General features: G+C 55.9%; 7 protein-coding genes and 1 non-coding gene across 8 annotated transcripts; 2 read left to right on the top strand and 6 right to left on the bottom strand.

The window, feature by feature from the left end:
* Window positions 1-198: 198 nt before the first annotated feature.
* Window positions 199-270, bottom strand: F5Z01DRAFT_t6. The gene has a single exon. It is a non-coding gene; the product is annotated as a tRNA-Ala (tRNA).
* A 299-nt stretch (window positions 271-569) lies between these two features.
* Window positions 570-2,312, top strand: F5Z01DRAFT_746537 (uncharacterized protein; the record flags this gene model as incomplete). The annotated part of the gene is made up of 1 exon (XM_046266953.1): window positions 570-2,312. Exon 1 carries the CDS (start codon window positions 726-728, stop codon window positions 2,310-2,312), a length of 1,587 nt encoding a protein of 528 aa, XP_046123141.1. The 5' UTR covers window positions 570-725.
* An 83-nt stretch (window positions 2,313-2,395) lies between these two features.
* F5Z01DRAFT_632285 (uncharacterized protein) lies at window positions 2,396-2,911 on the bottom strand (the record flags this gene model as incomplete). Its single annotated transcript, XM_046261849.1, has 2 exons — window positions 2,396-2,670; window positions 2,719-2,911. The coding sequence occupies 2 exons, from the start codon at window positions 2,909-2,911 to the stop codon at window positions 2,396-2,398; spliced, it is 468 nt and encodes a 155-aa protein (XP_046123140.1).
* A 676-nt stretch (window positions 2,912-3,587) lies between these two features.
* Window positions 3,588-5,585, bottom strand: F5Z01DRAFT_700408 (amidase signature domain-containing protein). The gene is made up of 3 exons (XM_046266397.1): window positions 4,307-5,585; window positions 3,872-4,256; window positions 3,588-3,818 (listed from the first exon to the last, which is right to left on the bottom strand). The coding sequence occupies exons 1-3, from the start codon at window positions 5,432-5,434 to the stop codon at window positions 3,691-3,693; spliced, it is 1,641 nt and encodes a 546-aa protein (XP_046123139.1). The 5' UTR covers window positions 5,435-5,585; the 3' UTR covers window positions 3,588-3,690.
* Window positions 5,586-5,868: 283 nt separating this feature from the next.
* Window positions 5,869-9,661, bottom strand: F5Z01DRAFT_642611 (HEAT repeat-containing protein). The gene is made up of 2 exons (XM_046262656.1): window positions 9,480-9,661; window positions 5,869-9,385 (listed from the first exon to the last, which is right to left on the bottom strand). Exon 2 carries the CDS (start codon window positions 9,377-9,379, stop codon window positions 5,975-5,977), a length of 3,405 nt encoding a protein of 1,134 aa, XP_046123138.1. The 5' UTR covers window positions 9,380-9,385; window positions 9,480-9,661; the 3' UTR covers window positions 5,869-5,974.
* Window positions 9,662-9,835: 174 nt separating this feature from the next.
* On the top strand, window positions 9,836-10,811 carry F5Z01DRAFT_642610 (uncharacterized protein; the record flags this gene model as incomplete). The annotated part of the gene is made up of 1 exon (XM_046262655.1): window positions 9,836-10,811. Exon 1 carries the CDS (start codon window positions 10,032-10,034, stop codon window positions 10,806-10,808), a length of 777 nt encoding a protein of 258 aa, XP_046123137.1. The 5' UTR covers window positions 9,836-10,031.
* Window positions 10,812-11,110, bottom strand: F5Z01DRAFT_642609 (uncharacterized protein). The gene has a single exon (XM_046262654.1). It carries the CDS (start codon window positions 11,066-11,068, stop codon window positions 10,844-10,846), a length of 225 nt encoding a protein of 74 aa, XP_046123136.1. The 5' UTR covers window positions 11,069-11,110; the 3' UTR covers window positions 10,812-10,843.
* On the bottom strand, window positions 10,961-13,277 carry F5Z01DRAFT_30309 (rho-type GTPase-activating protein). The gene has a single exon (XM_046258892.1). It carries the CDS (start codon window positions 13,155-13,157, stop codon window positions 11,133-11,135), a length of 2,025 nt encoding a protein of 674 aa, XP_046123135.1. The 5' UTR covers window positions 13,158-13,277; the 3' UTR covers window positions 10,961-11,132.
* Window positions 13,278-14,901: the final 1,624 nt, after the last annotated feature.

Here is a 14,901-nt window from a genome sequence, read left to right as displayed (position 1 = left end):
GGGCGAGGTTAAAATTAGATTACCCCTTTTCATTGAACCCTGCCGGTGACAATCGCTGCGAGTGGCGGCGTTTGTTGATTATTGACGCATTGAGAATCCAGCATGGCGACATGTAGTTCAAAAAGGTTACTAGACTAATGTAGGAGAACAAAAAGATTCACTAGAAAGAACTCCTGATATTACAAAAACAAAAGGTTTTGGACGAACAGGGAATTGAACCCTGGACCTCTTCCATGCTAAGGAAGAATCATACCACTAGACCATTCGCCCGAGTGTTTCCAGAAGCTAGCTGGTTGGATGACTGAACTTCCACAAATGATCATTATGAATGCTATTGCAAACGAGACCGAGCTCGACAATAATCTGAGAGGCATCTGACATGGATGCTGCCAGAAGAAGGCGTTGTGTCATCTAGACAGTGCTTGATGGGGTATCGAGAGAAGATAGGCTTCGGCCGCTCGCTTCTTATCGACGGAGCCTGCGAGCTCGACTCCTTCATCTTCACCATCCTCAGAGCTTCCCAGTGACAGGCACTACTAGTATAGCACTGGCACGGGCTGGAAGTCAAAAGTCACGTTCTGCCCCGAGGTACCTTGTCTACTCGAGTACTAAGGTTCAAGAAGTCCGCGCACCAATGGAAAAGAAACGGTCCTCACCTCACATCCTTCTATTTCTTCCCCTTTACCCAATATTTGCACTTATCATTGATCCAAGTTCACACGAAGATGGAATTTGAACGCTTCGGGGGTGATTCATTCGCTTCGCTCAGCGGAGAGATTCAGAGAAAAGCTGGATCAAAAATAAAACATGGGGAGAGACGTGCTGTGCCTCTCCTTGGGTGTTCTGACGAAGCCTGGCGCCAGATCACACAATACCAATACCGGTCCTTGGCTCAACTACCCGAGGAGGTCCTGCTCCTGATCATGAAGAAACTTTCACCAGACTGTCTGTGGGCCGTCAGGCAGACATCTTCAGTCTTCTTTAGGCTCTTCCAATCAAGAGATTTCTCTGCCTCTCACGGAGACCCGACCTTGAAAAGCCGCCAGGCGACCTTTTTGTTGGAATCTCTGACGGCGGACCAGAGGCAGATTATAAGGAAGCATTCACGAACAGGGCCAGAACAAGAGCTGGTTGCCGACAAGCCTCCCGTCTCCCAGGACGGACATCGCTGTGCCTCATGCGCCGAGGTTCACCAGCGCGGCGAGCACGACCCCCGTCTTATCAATCTACGCCAATTGTACTTTTGCGATGCTTGCCAAGAAAACCACGCAGGCATCTTTTTTCCGGCCCAAAGCCTTCGAAAATATCTCAACAAAACGGGTGGTAGCCTCGTGTGTATCGGAAGGCTAGGGCTGTGTACACTATGCTCCCACAGCTCGCATGCGCCCGTCACTTGGCATGCCGTGGAGCAAGTCATGTTAACAACCGGGGAAAGGCGCAAAAAGAACACATTCTATCAAGACCCCGATCACATGCACGCTGTAACCTGCCTGAAGACGGACCAGAAGATGAGGAAAGTCATGTGCGCGTTTCCGCGCTTGGAAGTGAACACATTCGCGGAGCACGCGGATCTTCGATTTGGATGGGACCTTCCCCTTTTCGACATGGACGCTGAAAAACCACCGCCTCTCCCCGAAATTCGAGACTTTGCCGCGGAACTCATACGCAACGGGGCACTACGTGGTCTGAAGTGCTGCCAACATGTGGTGGACCGGGGTCAGCTCCAAGAATTCACATCCAGTATCTGCCTTTGCTTTGAAAAGCCGGGGTACACCAAAAATCCTGGCGATGATGATGCTTGCTGCATGGTCGGTGAGGCGAGCGCGAGCCAAGGTCGGCAAGTTCTGGAGTGTGAAGAATGCGCTGGTGATTACGCTTGGCGACTAATCTCAGGGAGGCTGTTTCTAAGCTACCGCTACGGCTGGGAGGTGATACGGCCTGTCAGCCTCGGGTGGCTTGGGATTCTGGATAGCGTTCCGGCCCTGGTGTATAGCGAGGAAAACAAGCATCTGCTCTGGTGCGATGATCCAGCTTGCTCGACGGGTCAGGGGAAAAGATGGATGGAGATGGTCAAGGAAGAGACTTGGCTACAGACTTTCCGGTTCGGGGACATCGAGAAGCTCAAAGAAGACTTTCGAATTATGCGCTATCAAAGTCAACATCGCCATCAGAATCCAGACAAAGGGTATCAAATGCCTCCTCTTTACGCCAATGCCTCTTATTTCAAGACCGATGATGCCGCTGAGGAATTGCTGCGTCAGATCAGGGCCGCGAGGAAGCAGGCCATTGCGAGCACGAACCTTGCCTTTTAAAACTGGCCGTACTAGGTTCTACTAACAAGGCTCAATATACCTAAGCTTACTGCATTCAATACACCAAGTCATTGACATTAAAATTAGATCTTAGCTAGGAGCTGAGACTTAGCCTTCTCCTCCGCAATCTCCGCCTTTAGCTTCTGAATTTGGTCCATGCTTTCAGCCAATCGCTCGTTCAGCCACATCTTCTCGCCGGCTCTGGCAGCGGCAAGCTCTGTCATCGAGTTGATCTGGGCCTGGATCTCCCTCATCTCATTCTCGGCTTGCTCAAGCTGCAGTGTGGTTGTGTCCCTGATCGGGGCGCGGGCGGCATCGCTGGTGGCCTTTTCAGCGTCGCTCCTTGCCTGACGGAGCTCTGTTCTCGGTCAATAATCTTACCGGGAAGGCAGACAATATCACATACTCTCGTCCTCCACCATCCCACGGTCCTCTAGCTCCCATTTCCATTTGATTTCCTCCCTCTCCTCAGCAGCTTTGGCCCTCTCTTCGACGGCAACTTCACGGCCATCCTGCCTCCAGCCGCGCACACTGTAGACGACGACAAGTGTCACCAGGCCAGCGATGCCACTGGCTATCAGAGTTTCCTTGTTCACCATTCTGATGAGGTCAGTCAGACACAGTCGAGGTCGCAGGCGAATACGGTATGTAGACGGGGAGCGAATACTCACTTGGGGTATTGGCACAATACGTGCTTGGTGTGGTAGTGGTGCCAGGCGTTGATAGCAGGAGAGGATAAACAAGAGGAAGAGAAAAAAGGTAGAAGAGAGAGGAGCAGCGCAGTAATATATAGAGAGAAAATTCTCACACTCTGGCAGCAAGCAGGTGGACTTGGGATGAAGTCAGGCTCCAGTCAGCACCGCTTCACTTATATTAGATGAAATGCTCGCGATAGAGTAATGAAAATTTAGCGACTAGACCCGAAGAGTGAGAAAAAAGCCTCCAGAAGCAGCCATGAAAGTCGAAGACACCATGGTGTAAGATGGGAATTCATCCGCAAAGCCCTCCGAGTCCGCCCCTGAACCCCTGACTCGAAAGTCAACATTCACTGTTGGCACTCACAGCAACCTCCCCTCCCCTGAGGGCGTGTCCCTAAAATTGAAGTGATTTGAAATTAATGGCATTTGTTTATTTAAAAGCAGTCTACCTCCAAGTTCAGACATTTCCGACTCTCGTTCGAGGGGGTAGCTCGCGGCCAGGGTGCATGTGATGCTTCATTTCCTCATTCTGGCACCAATAAACTCAACAGGACGTGCATTTACGGTAAATCAAAAAGCAATATGTATTCAAACTTTAGCGGATCGTATTGACCTTGTCATCCAAATTATCTACTACCAAGGCATACCAAGGACAAAGCACCCTGGAGGATTTCGCAACCTCAGCTTGCGACCTCGTTCCCCAGCAACCTCCCAATCTCCTCCGCAATGGCGAGCGTCTTCTCCTCTGTCAGGCGTCTGCCGATAATCTGGACTGCAACAGGGGCACCATGGTACGCTTCCGGATCATCTGATGGTCTCGTCAGCAAAGGAATCCAGTCTGTAGCGTTCTTTAGCACTCACACTCCGCCTGGACAGCCTCGTCCATCTTTGTCAATGGACTGAAAGACTCATTCACCTTATCCACCTCCTTGTCCGCAAAAGTGACGGGCACCGTGACGCTGGTAAAATCGAGCACGTTGATCGCAGTGGCGTATCCGTAGTACTTGAATTGGTTGTGGCGGACAGCGGCCGTCGGCGTGATGGGCGCGATAATGGCGTCGAGTTCCTGCCCATGCTTTTTCTCAAAGGCCTCCATGGCCTTGAGATACGCCATCTGGTAGTGCCACTTCTTCAGCTGCGCGTCCCAGACCTCGTTGATGTCGAGCTTGGGGAGCGACGGGTTGATGAGGTCCTGGAAATTGGGTATGGCTGGCTCACCCGACTCTTTGAGAACGTCAAAGACGTCCTACATATTCTGTTAGTAAGAGTAGTCCCATGGTCTCATGTAAGACGTACCGCGCCGCCATCAGAGGCATAGACCTTGTTTGCGAGATCGACGGCATATGGATGCTCGTAAGGCTCCCAGGGGAGAACATTTTGTCCAGCCTCTTGCAGCGTATTGACAACGGTCTTGACGCCACGCAGGATAGGTGGGTGAGGGAGAACATTTCCGTCACACTCATAGTAACCCAACGTCAGCTGTCCAGAGGCAATCTTGGCCTTGACCGCATCTTCCTCACTCTGGCGCCAGGGCATGGGAATCACCTTGGGATCAAACGCCCACGGCTGCTGCGAGAGGACCGACCCGATAAACAGCCGCAAGTCTGCCACCGTATGTCCAAGGGGCCCGACGACACTATGAATCGTCTCCTGGCCCTCCATACTGTTGGCCATCTTGGCGTATGGCAGCCGCCCATGGCTGGGCCGCAGACCATACAGGAAGTTGAATGCCGCAGGCACACGGATAGAGCCACCAATGTCCGTACCAATACCAAGGACGGCACCGCGAAAGCCCACAATGGCCCCCTCACCTCCCGAGCTGCCGCCGCACGACCAATCCTTGTTGCGCGGGTTCACGGTCCGCCCATTGACGTTGTTGATGGTCTCACAGACCATCAGGCTCTGCGGTACGCTCGTCTTGGTGTAGAAGACGGCACCAGCGCGCTCGAGCAAGTCGACCATGACGGACGAGTCCTGGTCCACCTTGTTGATCCACGCGGTGTATCCCATGTGTGTCTGCCGGCCCTTGACGCGCAGCTGGTCCTTGAGCGAGATGGGCAGACCATGCAGTGGACCGATGGGCTTGCCATGTTTGGCGAGGTGCTGGTCGAGCTCCTTGGCACGAGCGAGCGCGGCGTCTGGGAAGAAGTCGTGCAGGCAATTCACCGCTTGGTGCGCCAGGGCCGCTCGCTTACAGAAAGCGGTCGTCACTGCGACGCTGGTGAGTTGACCCGCGGCCAGCTGCTTGACCAGCTCCGTGGCGGTTGCGTTGGTGATTTGGAGCTCTGTCTCCGTGAGAACGTTGGTGCCTTGGGGAAGAGAGAGGGTCGACTTGACGTCCTGGGGGATGGTGATTCTCCATTCTTGGGGAACGGACGTCTCAAGACGAGCCTTCTCGGCACCGGCAATGTCTTCCCAGGTCATTTTCGCGTGAATACTTGACGGTGAGATGAGATTATTGAGAAGCAAGGCATCGTGACATCAGGACATGGAATCTTGGTCGTCATTAAGTACTTGTAGGTGCGGCTTCGACAACGCCTCCAACACACCTCGCAACCCCCCCGCACTCTAATGACTACTCCAAAACATGGAGAGATAAGGGCGGCAAAACGGTTATGAACTAGTTTGCCCAAGGTTCTTGGAGTCAGGGAGGCGCTGCCCCCGCAGCTCGACCTCACTTATCGTCGTGCATGACGCCCAGTCCGCCACCGGGTCAACGGAAAAGGGGTGGGGCATCGATTCATCAAAGACCGATGGGCTCTGGACTCTGGACTCTGGAGACTGGGGCTCTGGGGTAATAATCCTCAACAGCCTTGGGTCAATATTGGCGAAGACTCAACAAGGGCCAAAAGATTGTCTGAAGCTGAACAATATGTATTGGTTACAAAGTCTTAATATCTACGCACGAAAGAAGTCGGGAACCGCTTGCTAGGCAAGCCTCCCCATCCGTTTTCCCCTGACAAATCAAGCCGCCTGCTCACGCTGCTTCTTCACTATGTAATACGTGATCAAGCTCTTGGGGTCGTCCTTGACACCCTTCATCACTCCCCAAAACGTTCCCTCTCCCACGTTGGAGTGCAGCGCAACGCACAGTTGCACGGCATCCATCCTGACGCCCGAGTCGGAGCTCTCGAGGCAGCGCCCCGCCAGCGAGCCAAGACTGGACATCTCGCTGTCTCCAAGGATGCTCTCCGCCTGAGGCTGCTTCTCCAGAAGTGTCTTCAAGATGTGCAAGCCCATGCTGAGTGCCCGGCAATCCTCAACCGACGAGTCAGAGCATTTATTGAGACGGCTTGCCAGGACACAGATGATCTCTGCCGGGTCGCCGAGTGAGACCAGCGTGTCAGACAACAGCTCCAGGCCACTAACAATGTGAGACCGATTGTCGTAGGCGCTCCTGGTCTTCAACAAAGACTCGAGACACTTGGACACGTGCGGCTTGAAGTTCTCGCGGTCCTTCTTCAGCAGGAGCTTGATTGTGGTCAAGATCTGTGCCTTGACGTCTTGCACCTTATCCGCTGCAACGGAAGACAGGGGGTCCTCGAGGTACTCAAAGAGACCCAGCAAGAGTACTTCGAACTTCTCGTCGTTCAAGACCGTCTTGCTATCGCGGACAAGAGACTGCAGCTTGCGGAAGCCATGCACCTCCAGAGACTTGGCCCTGATCTTAGCAATGCCACTGTCCAGCAGACGAGAGTTCTGACGGGCCTTCTCGGGCGAGTCGTTGGTACCATCCAGGATATTGGCAGAAGGCTGCAGAGCAGCGCCCTCGTTCACAGGCCTATCCTCCAGCACAGGCGTGACGATGGTGGGTTTGGATGTCGGCTGCTCTTCGACGAAAGGATCTTCGTACACCTTGAGGGATTCATGCTCAGAGGGCGCAGGGTGGATGGGAAGGGTAAATTCAGGCGGAGCCACGGCCGGTGTCGGCGACCGAGTAGGCTCAGGGTCTTCCTCTGGGGCAACAACTGCAGGGAGAGACTCCTCGACTTTGACTTCAGCCTCGACTTCGGCTTCGGCTTCTGGTTCGACAGGGGGTGCCTCGCCAGGAGATTGCAATTGCTCCGGCTGAGGGTCTGGGATATCCTCCGATGTCGTCACGGGCTCGGCAACTGGTGGCTCAACCACGCTCACCACGGCTGGGATCGTCTCGGGTACCTCGTCCTCCCCGTGCACTGAACTAGACACTGCGGGCGCGGCAGGCGCAGCAGATTGCGTACTCTTAATTTTCGCAGGGCTGCCACGCGTGGAGAGCGCCGATTTGGGCCTAGCACTCGGTGATCTCACGTGCGACTCGCTCGCGTGCGAGGCATGGCCGGGTCTTGGTCGCTGAGCCGTCCTCCTAGGGGGCGTGTCCTTGAGCTGTGGCCGTGACAGCGGCGCCTTGTTCCTGGTGGCGCCCGGGCTGTCGGCTTCCATCGCGGTGGGGTGCTCGCGAACAGAGTAGGGGCCAGCAGTAGCCGGACGAGCAGCCATCTCGGGTCGTCTGCGTGCCGGACGCATAGGAGCCACCGACATGCCACTAGCATTGACCGAGATGGTGCCTGCCTCTGGGCGCGCCCTAGTACCCGTAGGTTTCGCAGCATTGGTCGGCTTTGGGTCTGACACCTTGCGCACGGGCGAGATGTGCGCCATTGCAGACCCGGGCCGGGCCGGCAGCTTCTTGGTGTCGAGAGCAGCCCTCTTCTGGGCAAGCATGTGCTCTCGGACGCTGGGCTTGGTCATGGTACTCTTGGAAAGGCCTAGACCAGGGCGAGCTGCAACGGGCGCTTCGGCCTTGGTGGGCGCATTGGGGTTGCTGGGATCTTTGTTCAATAGTTTCTGAGCTGTAGCGTCCAGGTCCTCTTTCAATGCATCGGCACGAGCAGGGAAGATACCCCAGAAAGTCCAAAATGTCGATCGCATGCGCTCCCTGACAGCAGGGTTGGCATCAGCCAGCCCCCTCTTGATGCTCTTCTCAATCAAGTCCAGACCCCCGGAATGCTCGAGGTGGCTCTTGTGGCCAGCCTCCTTCTTCAGGATGATCTTGAGCCAGCCTGTGGCGTAGGTCCTTGGCTGCACGTTCTTGTCTTGTGCGGCGCCGTGAATGTGCTGCATCAGACGATGATTGTAGGTGACTCGATGCAGCATCGTCTCAATGGTGGTGTTGGCTAGTTGGGAGCTGAGCTTCTTGGTACCCGCGGACAATTTGACGAGTGTCTGCATGAGCAGCTCCACCAGAGGGTCAATGCCAGGCCCAAAGGTGATGGCGACATCCTGAACCAGGGCGCAGGCCTCCTTTGACAGACTCGTTCGCAATGAAGTCATGGACTTGATGATTCCATCCAACACAGACTTTAAGCCCGTCAGGAAGGTCTCTGGGAAATCGGCCGGTGCGTTACCCGCGTTGAGCTTTCGCAGGGTTCCCATGCTGGCCTCGCGCTGCACCCAATTCTGCTCCGACTCCTTGCCCTCAAAGCACCACGCCATCCCCTTAAAGATGTCGTCGAGTTCGCGGTGGGTGTTCACGTACTGGGGCTCGATGTTCTCCGACGCGCGCACTTCCAGTGCCGGGGTGATAGGCCTGTCGACCGACGTCGAGGTTGTGCTAGCGCTCAGCGCCTGTCTCTTAGGGGCAGGCGCAGGGGCAGCAGCTTCTGCCGGGGTCTCGGGTCGAGCAGAGGCGGAAACAGAGGCAGAGTTTGGCGCGATAGCCTTGACGATTGATTGCTCGATCGCGGGCCGGACCTTGAAGTTTTTGAGTTGGCGCTTGAGGTCGGACTTTGCCGCGCCTGGCGCGTTGCGGAACAATTCAATGACTGTGCTCTTTGCCGCATCGCGCACCATGCCGTCGGCGTCTTCGAGCAGATCCATCAGGAGAGGGACATAGGTCCTGAACTGAAGGCCTTGCTCTTGGTGCATCTGCAAGAGCCATGCCATGGCGGCCTCCTTGGCGCGCGGGTTCTTGCCAGTCATCGCATTGTTCCGAATCACCCTCTCGACCTCGATTGGCGCGACCGTGTAGTATGTGCTCAGGGCGCCATGCGCTGTCGTCCTCAGTTTGTCTTTCTGGTCGCCCAGCTTCTCAGCAATGAGGGGTAACGTGCGGGCAGCTTCTTTGGCAAGGTATTTCGGCTCCTGTCGCGTCAATCGCGTAATGAGGTGGTTCAGCGAGGTGAAGCCGACGTTGACGATGGACGTGTGTTGCGACGAGGACGCGGCGCGCAGGCCGTCAAAGAGCTGCGCGACCGATGTTTCGGGGACATTGTGTTGCTTGATGCCGGACTTGATCAGGTTGAGGTAGTTGACCTTTGCGTCGAGGCTTTGATCGGAGCGGAGGATCGTCGTCAGGTCGATGACCTGCTGGTCGGTGAGCTTTCCGTCGGCCATGGGCAACTATCGCGCGAGGGGTTAGTCGTGGTGGTCCTGGTAGTCATCGTGCTTGCGCGGGCGGCAAGTTGCGCCGATAGGGGTACTTGGGGGTACGCACAGATGATCAGCCCCAAGCCAAGGAAGGGCAGGACTGGAATGCAACAATGACTCTTATGAATAGAGGCAGAATAGGCGATGTGTCTCTCTGGGTGTGACGTGCATTGAGGAGCGTGCGCGCGGCAGAGTGGGGGCTAGCAAGATGTCGTTGGTGAACGAATGGATGATAGCTAACTGGTGTTGATAGTCGATGAGGTTCCATTGTTGACGTTGGCGCCGCTTTTTAGACTCGCAGGCACCCACGCACGTTGCCAGGGGTTTCCGTGGTCCTGAGTCGTGCGCCGTCCGTCATGGCGGGGCTGCAGGGTAGGTTGGCCCATCACCCCGCGCACCTCCGAACGTCAACCATCGACGTGAATGCGATCCATATCTTAGGATCAATGAGTCAAATAATGTATATAAAAGCTAGCTTGAACAAGTTTAGTTTCTATTAGTCAAGGATTATTCTGGTTTAACAACTCTAGCCAGCTGAGATTGCGGCGTCTTGAACCCCAACCTCAGAACCGCGCTGAGCCGCGAGCGACGAGGCCCTCCCTCCAGCTACATCTCACAAATGCCTACCATACAACCCCAGACGACACCAGCGCCCCAGTCTCCCCTCGTTGCCATGTCTCCCGCCGTCGCTCCTCCCAGCGAGGAGCAGTCACACTTCAAGCTCCCCAAACTACGGCTTGAAGTGCGTGACCTCTCACACAAGGGGTCGTCCATCTTCCTATCCACAACGAACGCAGTGGACGCCCTCCAGAAGGCATGCCAGTCCGTACTCAAGCTTCTCTACCTGTCCCCCCACGAGTCGACGACCAACGCTCCGCCCACACGCTCCGTGACGTTGATATTGAGGGACATGCCAGGCGTAGCATACACGACCGGGACAGAGCTGGACAACGACCACAAGGAGATCCACCTCTCCCTGCGATACGTAACGTCCATCAGCCCCGAGACCCGCCAGGCAAAGGAGATTGAGGGCGTCATCACGCACGAGCTGGTACACTGCTTCCAGCACAATGGCCATGGAACGTGCCCGGGGGGGCTGATAGAAGGGGTCGCTGACTGGGTCCGTCTACGGTGCGATCTTAGCCCCCCTCACTGGAAGAAGGACGGCAGTGGGAAGTGGGACGCAGGGTACCAGCACACCGGCTACTTTCTCGAGTATCTTGAGCAGCGGTTTGGGCAAGGTACTGTGCGTCGACTCAATGAGAAGCTGCGCCTGAGACGGTATGAGGAAAAGGCTTTCTGGACGGAGCTTGTAGGGCGGCCGGTCGTGGATCTCTGGGAGGATTACGGCAAGACGTTGGAGAATGGTAAGCATTCTGAGACCAGCTCACAGTGACAATGTGTTATTTAGATCTGTCATCAATGAAGTACCTATGATGAAGCGTCTGTTCCATCGGAAGTAGATTTACCATGTGACGATATGTACGCTACCAACAAAACTCCCCCACTGCCAGCGGGGAACACATCGAAACTCCAGAGCAATGACGGGGAAAGTGAACATATAAAACAGAGTTTAAGACTCATATGCATCCAGGTCATAAGAAGAAGAAGAAGAAGAAGAAGAAGAAGAAGAACAGGACCAAGAAGAACAAACATGCGATGGGGCCATGCAGAAGCCCGGTATCATAAGCTAAGAGAGAAAAGAGCAGGTACATAAATCTCAAGCCTCTGTAAAGATAGTGCGGCTGTTCTCGAGGACAAACTGCACGGCCAGATTCTTGGCGTGCATGTCCGTCATCTCGCGCTCGATGCTGCGGTCGAACATGATGGTAGGGGCAAAAACGACGGCCAAGTTCTTGGGCGTCATGAGGTTCTCGCTTTGCCGCTGAGCGACGCGATCGAGATGGAACATGAGGAACTCCAGACAGTCCCGGTGGCTCTGCGGAAGCGATGCAAACGTCTTGCGCAGGTGGTCGCATCGTTCCGACTCGTCAACGATGCCTGTCATCCCGTTAGTATGATCATAAATAAACAGATCCCTTTGCGCGGTGCACTTACTCGTCGACTCCAGAACCCGGTCATACACATCATACGTCAACAAAGGCACCGGCAGCTTGCGGAAGTACTGCTTCAGCACACTCGTGACGGCTGTGATATCCAAGTCAGGATCGGAAATGTCAAAGCTCTCGTCCTTGTCGAAGCCGTCCTTGATCATGTTGACCTGCGAGTTGCCGCCTGTCTTGCGGTAGATGCCTTCCTGGTCCATACCCCTGAGCTCGACCTCTTCGATACAGCGGGTCACGACGCTGGGGATCTGTCGACGCTCAAACTCGGCTCGCTCGCTCAGGTCAGAGCCGAAGAGAGTGGTGGACGCATCGGGTACGGGAACTGGCGTAGACACGGCGCTGGACGACTGCGACTTGGGCATGTTGTTCTTCTTGCTGAAGAACCCAAAGCCCTGGCGCCCCTGATCTTGCTGCCTCTGGTGGTGGGTGTGGTGGTGATTGCTGGTGGCAGGGGGGTTTGTTGGCCCATTTGGAGTGGTGACGGGCGGTGAATCCACGGTTGCAACCGTTGCGTTGTACGGCATACCAATGTCGCCGCCGGCCATTGTGGTTGGGATACGTTCCCCTCGGTCGTTTTGCTGGAAAGCCACCACAGCGCCCCTGACACCCTTCGCCACGTTCTGGGCGAGGCCCTTGGAGCCCTTCTTCCAGTTGAACTTCTTGACTTGACCCTTGCGCACCTGGACGACGGTTGGTCCCGTCTCGACAATGGGTTCTTCATCGGCGAGGAGGGTCGGGCCTGTAGACAGACTGGCATTGTCCAGATTGACAGAGGAGGATGCAGCCTTGTGGTCGCCGTAGATGCCCAGGCCATTGAGTGCCTTGCTGTCCATGGAACTGTTCTTCATCCGTCCCTGAAGCTCGCGCGTAAGATCATTATTCATGTCCGCGAGCTGGGCGTTCTTGTTGGACAGTTGCTCAAACTCCATCAGAGCTCGGTCGCGCTCGGCAGTGGCCCTCAACTTTTCTTCCACCAGGAGGTCGCGCTCCTTGACCAATTGCTCAATGCTCTCCGACATGTCGTTCTTGACACGCTCGAGCTTTTGTACAAAGTCTTTGACGGCCGAATCCTCGAGTTTGCGGGCATCGACCGGTGTCTTGGTCTCCTTGGCCTTCTCGACGTACCCGGTGAGGACCTCAAGTTGGCGAATCATAATCTCGCTCTGCGTGTCAAGCTCTGACACCATCTTCTTCTTCTCCATAAGCTTCTTGCTGGCGTTTTGCAGATCCGCGTCGGTGGAGAATCGCCTTTCCAGCTCAGCTACGCGAAGTTCGGAAGACCTGAGCTGACGCTTGAGGATAGCAGGATCGTCACCAGGCGACAGGGAAGTCGGACTAGTGAAATCAGACATCTTTCCGTTGCGCTCACCAATAGACATGGTTCTTTGCCAACGTGGCGAGCCAGTGCCCCGAGTAGTCTCGCTAACGCTGCGTGCATGGCTTGCTCGCGAGGGTGTTTGAGCGGTCGACTCGACACTGCTTGTCCGCCCGTGTCGTACCAAGTTTGACGCGCGCCTCATCATGGATGATGAACCTTCGTCGGTACCTAGGATCCTAGCCATATCTTCATCCATGCTGAAGTCACCACCGCTGCTCCATCGGGGCAGCTTGGGGGATGTCTTGGGCTCGCCATTGTCCTGTCCAGCCTGAGGAGGCACGGGCGCGGTTCGGGGGGCCATGTAGCTGTCGGTACCACTGCGTCCTGCCACTTGCGGCCTTTTTTGGCGGTTGACATCGTCTGCCGACTTGACGGGGCCTTGCAGCGGTCAGCACTTGTATGCACGTCTAATGTTCTGAAGGGTGAACTTACCAGGCTTGGGTCCGGAGGGCACCTCCTTTCTCGCGATTGAGCGATTGGTGTCTGGTCGAGGCGGCGCTTTGGGGGCAGAGTCCATAGACGGGCGGCCGTCTGCTGTTTCAGGCTTTCTCGTATCCTGCGATCGCCGCGGGGGAACGTTCTCGCTGTTCTTGCGGGAATCCAGCTGCGGCGTGGAGCCGTAATCGGAGGAGGTGCTGCCATTATCAGAAGTCGCCTTGCGCGTATTCGGAGCATCCTGCAACTTGAAGTCGCCGGTGCCTTGCTTCCCCCTCGGGGGCAACTTGGGGGATGCTTCCTCTTGCTTTGACTGCTTGGAAAGGTTCCGTGTCAGCGACCCGGCCTGCGAGTTGCTGTAATCGGATGACTGTTGCCGGCCCTTGTCCTGGAAGGCGATATGGGGTGCGGAACTCTGCGATTCGCTGCGTTTCTCGGACGAGAAGGAAGATTTGGGGATGCTGAAGTAGTCTTTCTTCTTGTCGGTCACGTTGCCTGAGCCACGCGTGTTCGAGTTTGAAGCAGGGGCAGGGCTTGGATCAAGCCCAACGGGGATGAGGAAGCCGTCCTCCCCATTCGTTTCGCTACTCATCATAGTCGAGCTACGGTTGCTGCGGTACGGTAGGGAGGAGGCCCCCAACCCTTCCGACTTGGCGCCACGCTCAGGCGATCGCGCGGCCGGCCTGGAGCCACTCCTAGAAGACGATTCTGACTGCTTGTGTCCCTGCCGAGGGGGCGCCGAGAGCTCGGTCGGCGTGTCGGAGTCGGGGTCGACCCGATCGTTCGAGAATGCATTGTTGGGTATCACGTTGGGCGGCAAAGCGGGCAAGGACTTCTCCGTCACCATAGGCGAGTGGTCTTTTTCTCGCCCCTTGGCGGCTGCCGCGGCCTTGGACCGTTTTTTCCGCCGCGTCATGAGCGTCTCGTGGCAGCTCATGCAGAAGATGCCTTGAGTGGTACGCGCATATCGTAGGTTTTCGATCTTGCGCCTGCAGTTGCGGCATCGGAAGCAAGTCGAGCAGAAGGCCTGGTCGCCCGTCAGAATGGCGAGGTCTTCGATCTTGTTGTTGCAAGCACTGCAGCTGTATGTGCAGTTGTTGCAGATCAGGGAGCCATCGCCAAGGAGCAAAAGATTCGCGTCCGAGTCGAGAAGCGTGCCGCAGGTATGGCAACGGAAACAGTCGAGGTGCCATCGTTGACCAGCTGGGAACCAGTGTTAGTAGCAGTTCACGTCAAGATATGTCTGTGGGCGCCCGGTGTCGTGCGACGCCGTGCGATGGAAGGTTCTGTGAAGGCCTGATGGCGCGGAAAGGGACCACAGTCAGGCACCACACAAGAGGGATGGACGTACCAAGTTCAAAGGCTTTCCCCTCCTCGAGAATCTCCCCACAGCCTTTGCATGGGTACAAATCATCATTGTCCGTCGACTGGGTCTCGAGGTAGTCGTCCACGACACTGGTCATGGCTGCTATGGGCTGCACGCTGCGCAGACTTGAAGGCGAGAGTGGTCGTGTATCGAGTCAGGTCAGGAGGGGTTTCTCGCAAGGAGTCGATTGTCTTCGCTCGAGTCGTCTGCGTGTTGCGGAATTGCTCCAGGAAATCCCACGACG

Source organism: Emericellopsis atlantica, assembly GCF_019669845.1.
Source record: "Emericellopsis atlantica unplaced genomic scaffold F5Z01scaffold_1, whole genome shotgun sequence".
Lineage (NCBI taxonomy): Eukaryota > Fungi > Ascomycota > Sordariomycetes > Hypocreales > Bionectriaceae > Emericellopsis > Emericellopsis atlantica.
Note: the sequence above shows the minus strand (reverse complement) of the source record. Positions and strands in the feature narration are given on the sequence as shown.

Coding starts and splice junctions, on each gene's coding strand:
- F5Z01DRAFT_642609 (XM_046262654.1), bottom strand. CDS start 11,068: ATGTTTGTTCTTCTTGGTCCTGTTCTTCTTCTTCTTCTTCTTCTTCTT.
- F5Z01DRAFT_30309 (XM_046258892.1), bottom strand. CDS start 13,157: ATGGCCCCCCGAACCGCGCCCGTGCCTCCTCAGGCTGGACAGGACAAT.
- F5Z01DRAFT_700408 (XM_046266397.1), bottom strand. CDS start 5,434: ATGACCTGGGAAGACATTGCCGGTGCCGAGAAGGCTCGTCTTGAGACG. Junction 4,257..4,306: donor ATGCCTCTGATGGCGGCGCG/GTACGTCTTACA, acceptor CAGAATATGTAG/GACGTCTTTGACGTTCTCAA. Junction 3,819..3,871: donor CGAGGCTGTCCAGGCGGAGT/GTGAGTGCTAAA, acceptor CGAGACCATCAG/ATGATCCGGAAGCGTACCAT.
- F5Z01DRAFT_642611 (XM_046262656.1), bottom strand. CDS start 9,379: ATGGCCGACGGAAAGCTCACCGACCAGCAGGTCATCGACCTGACGACG.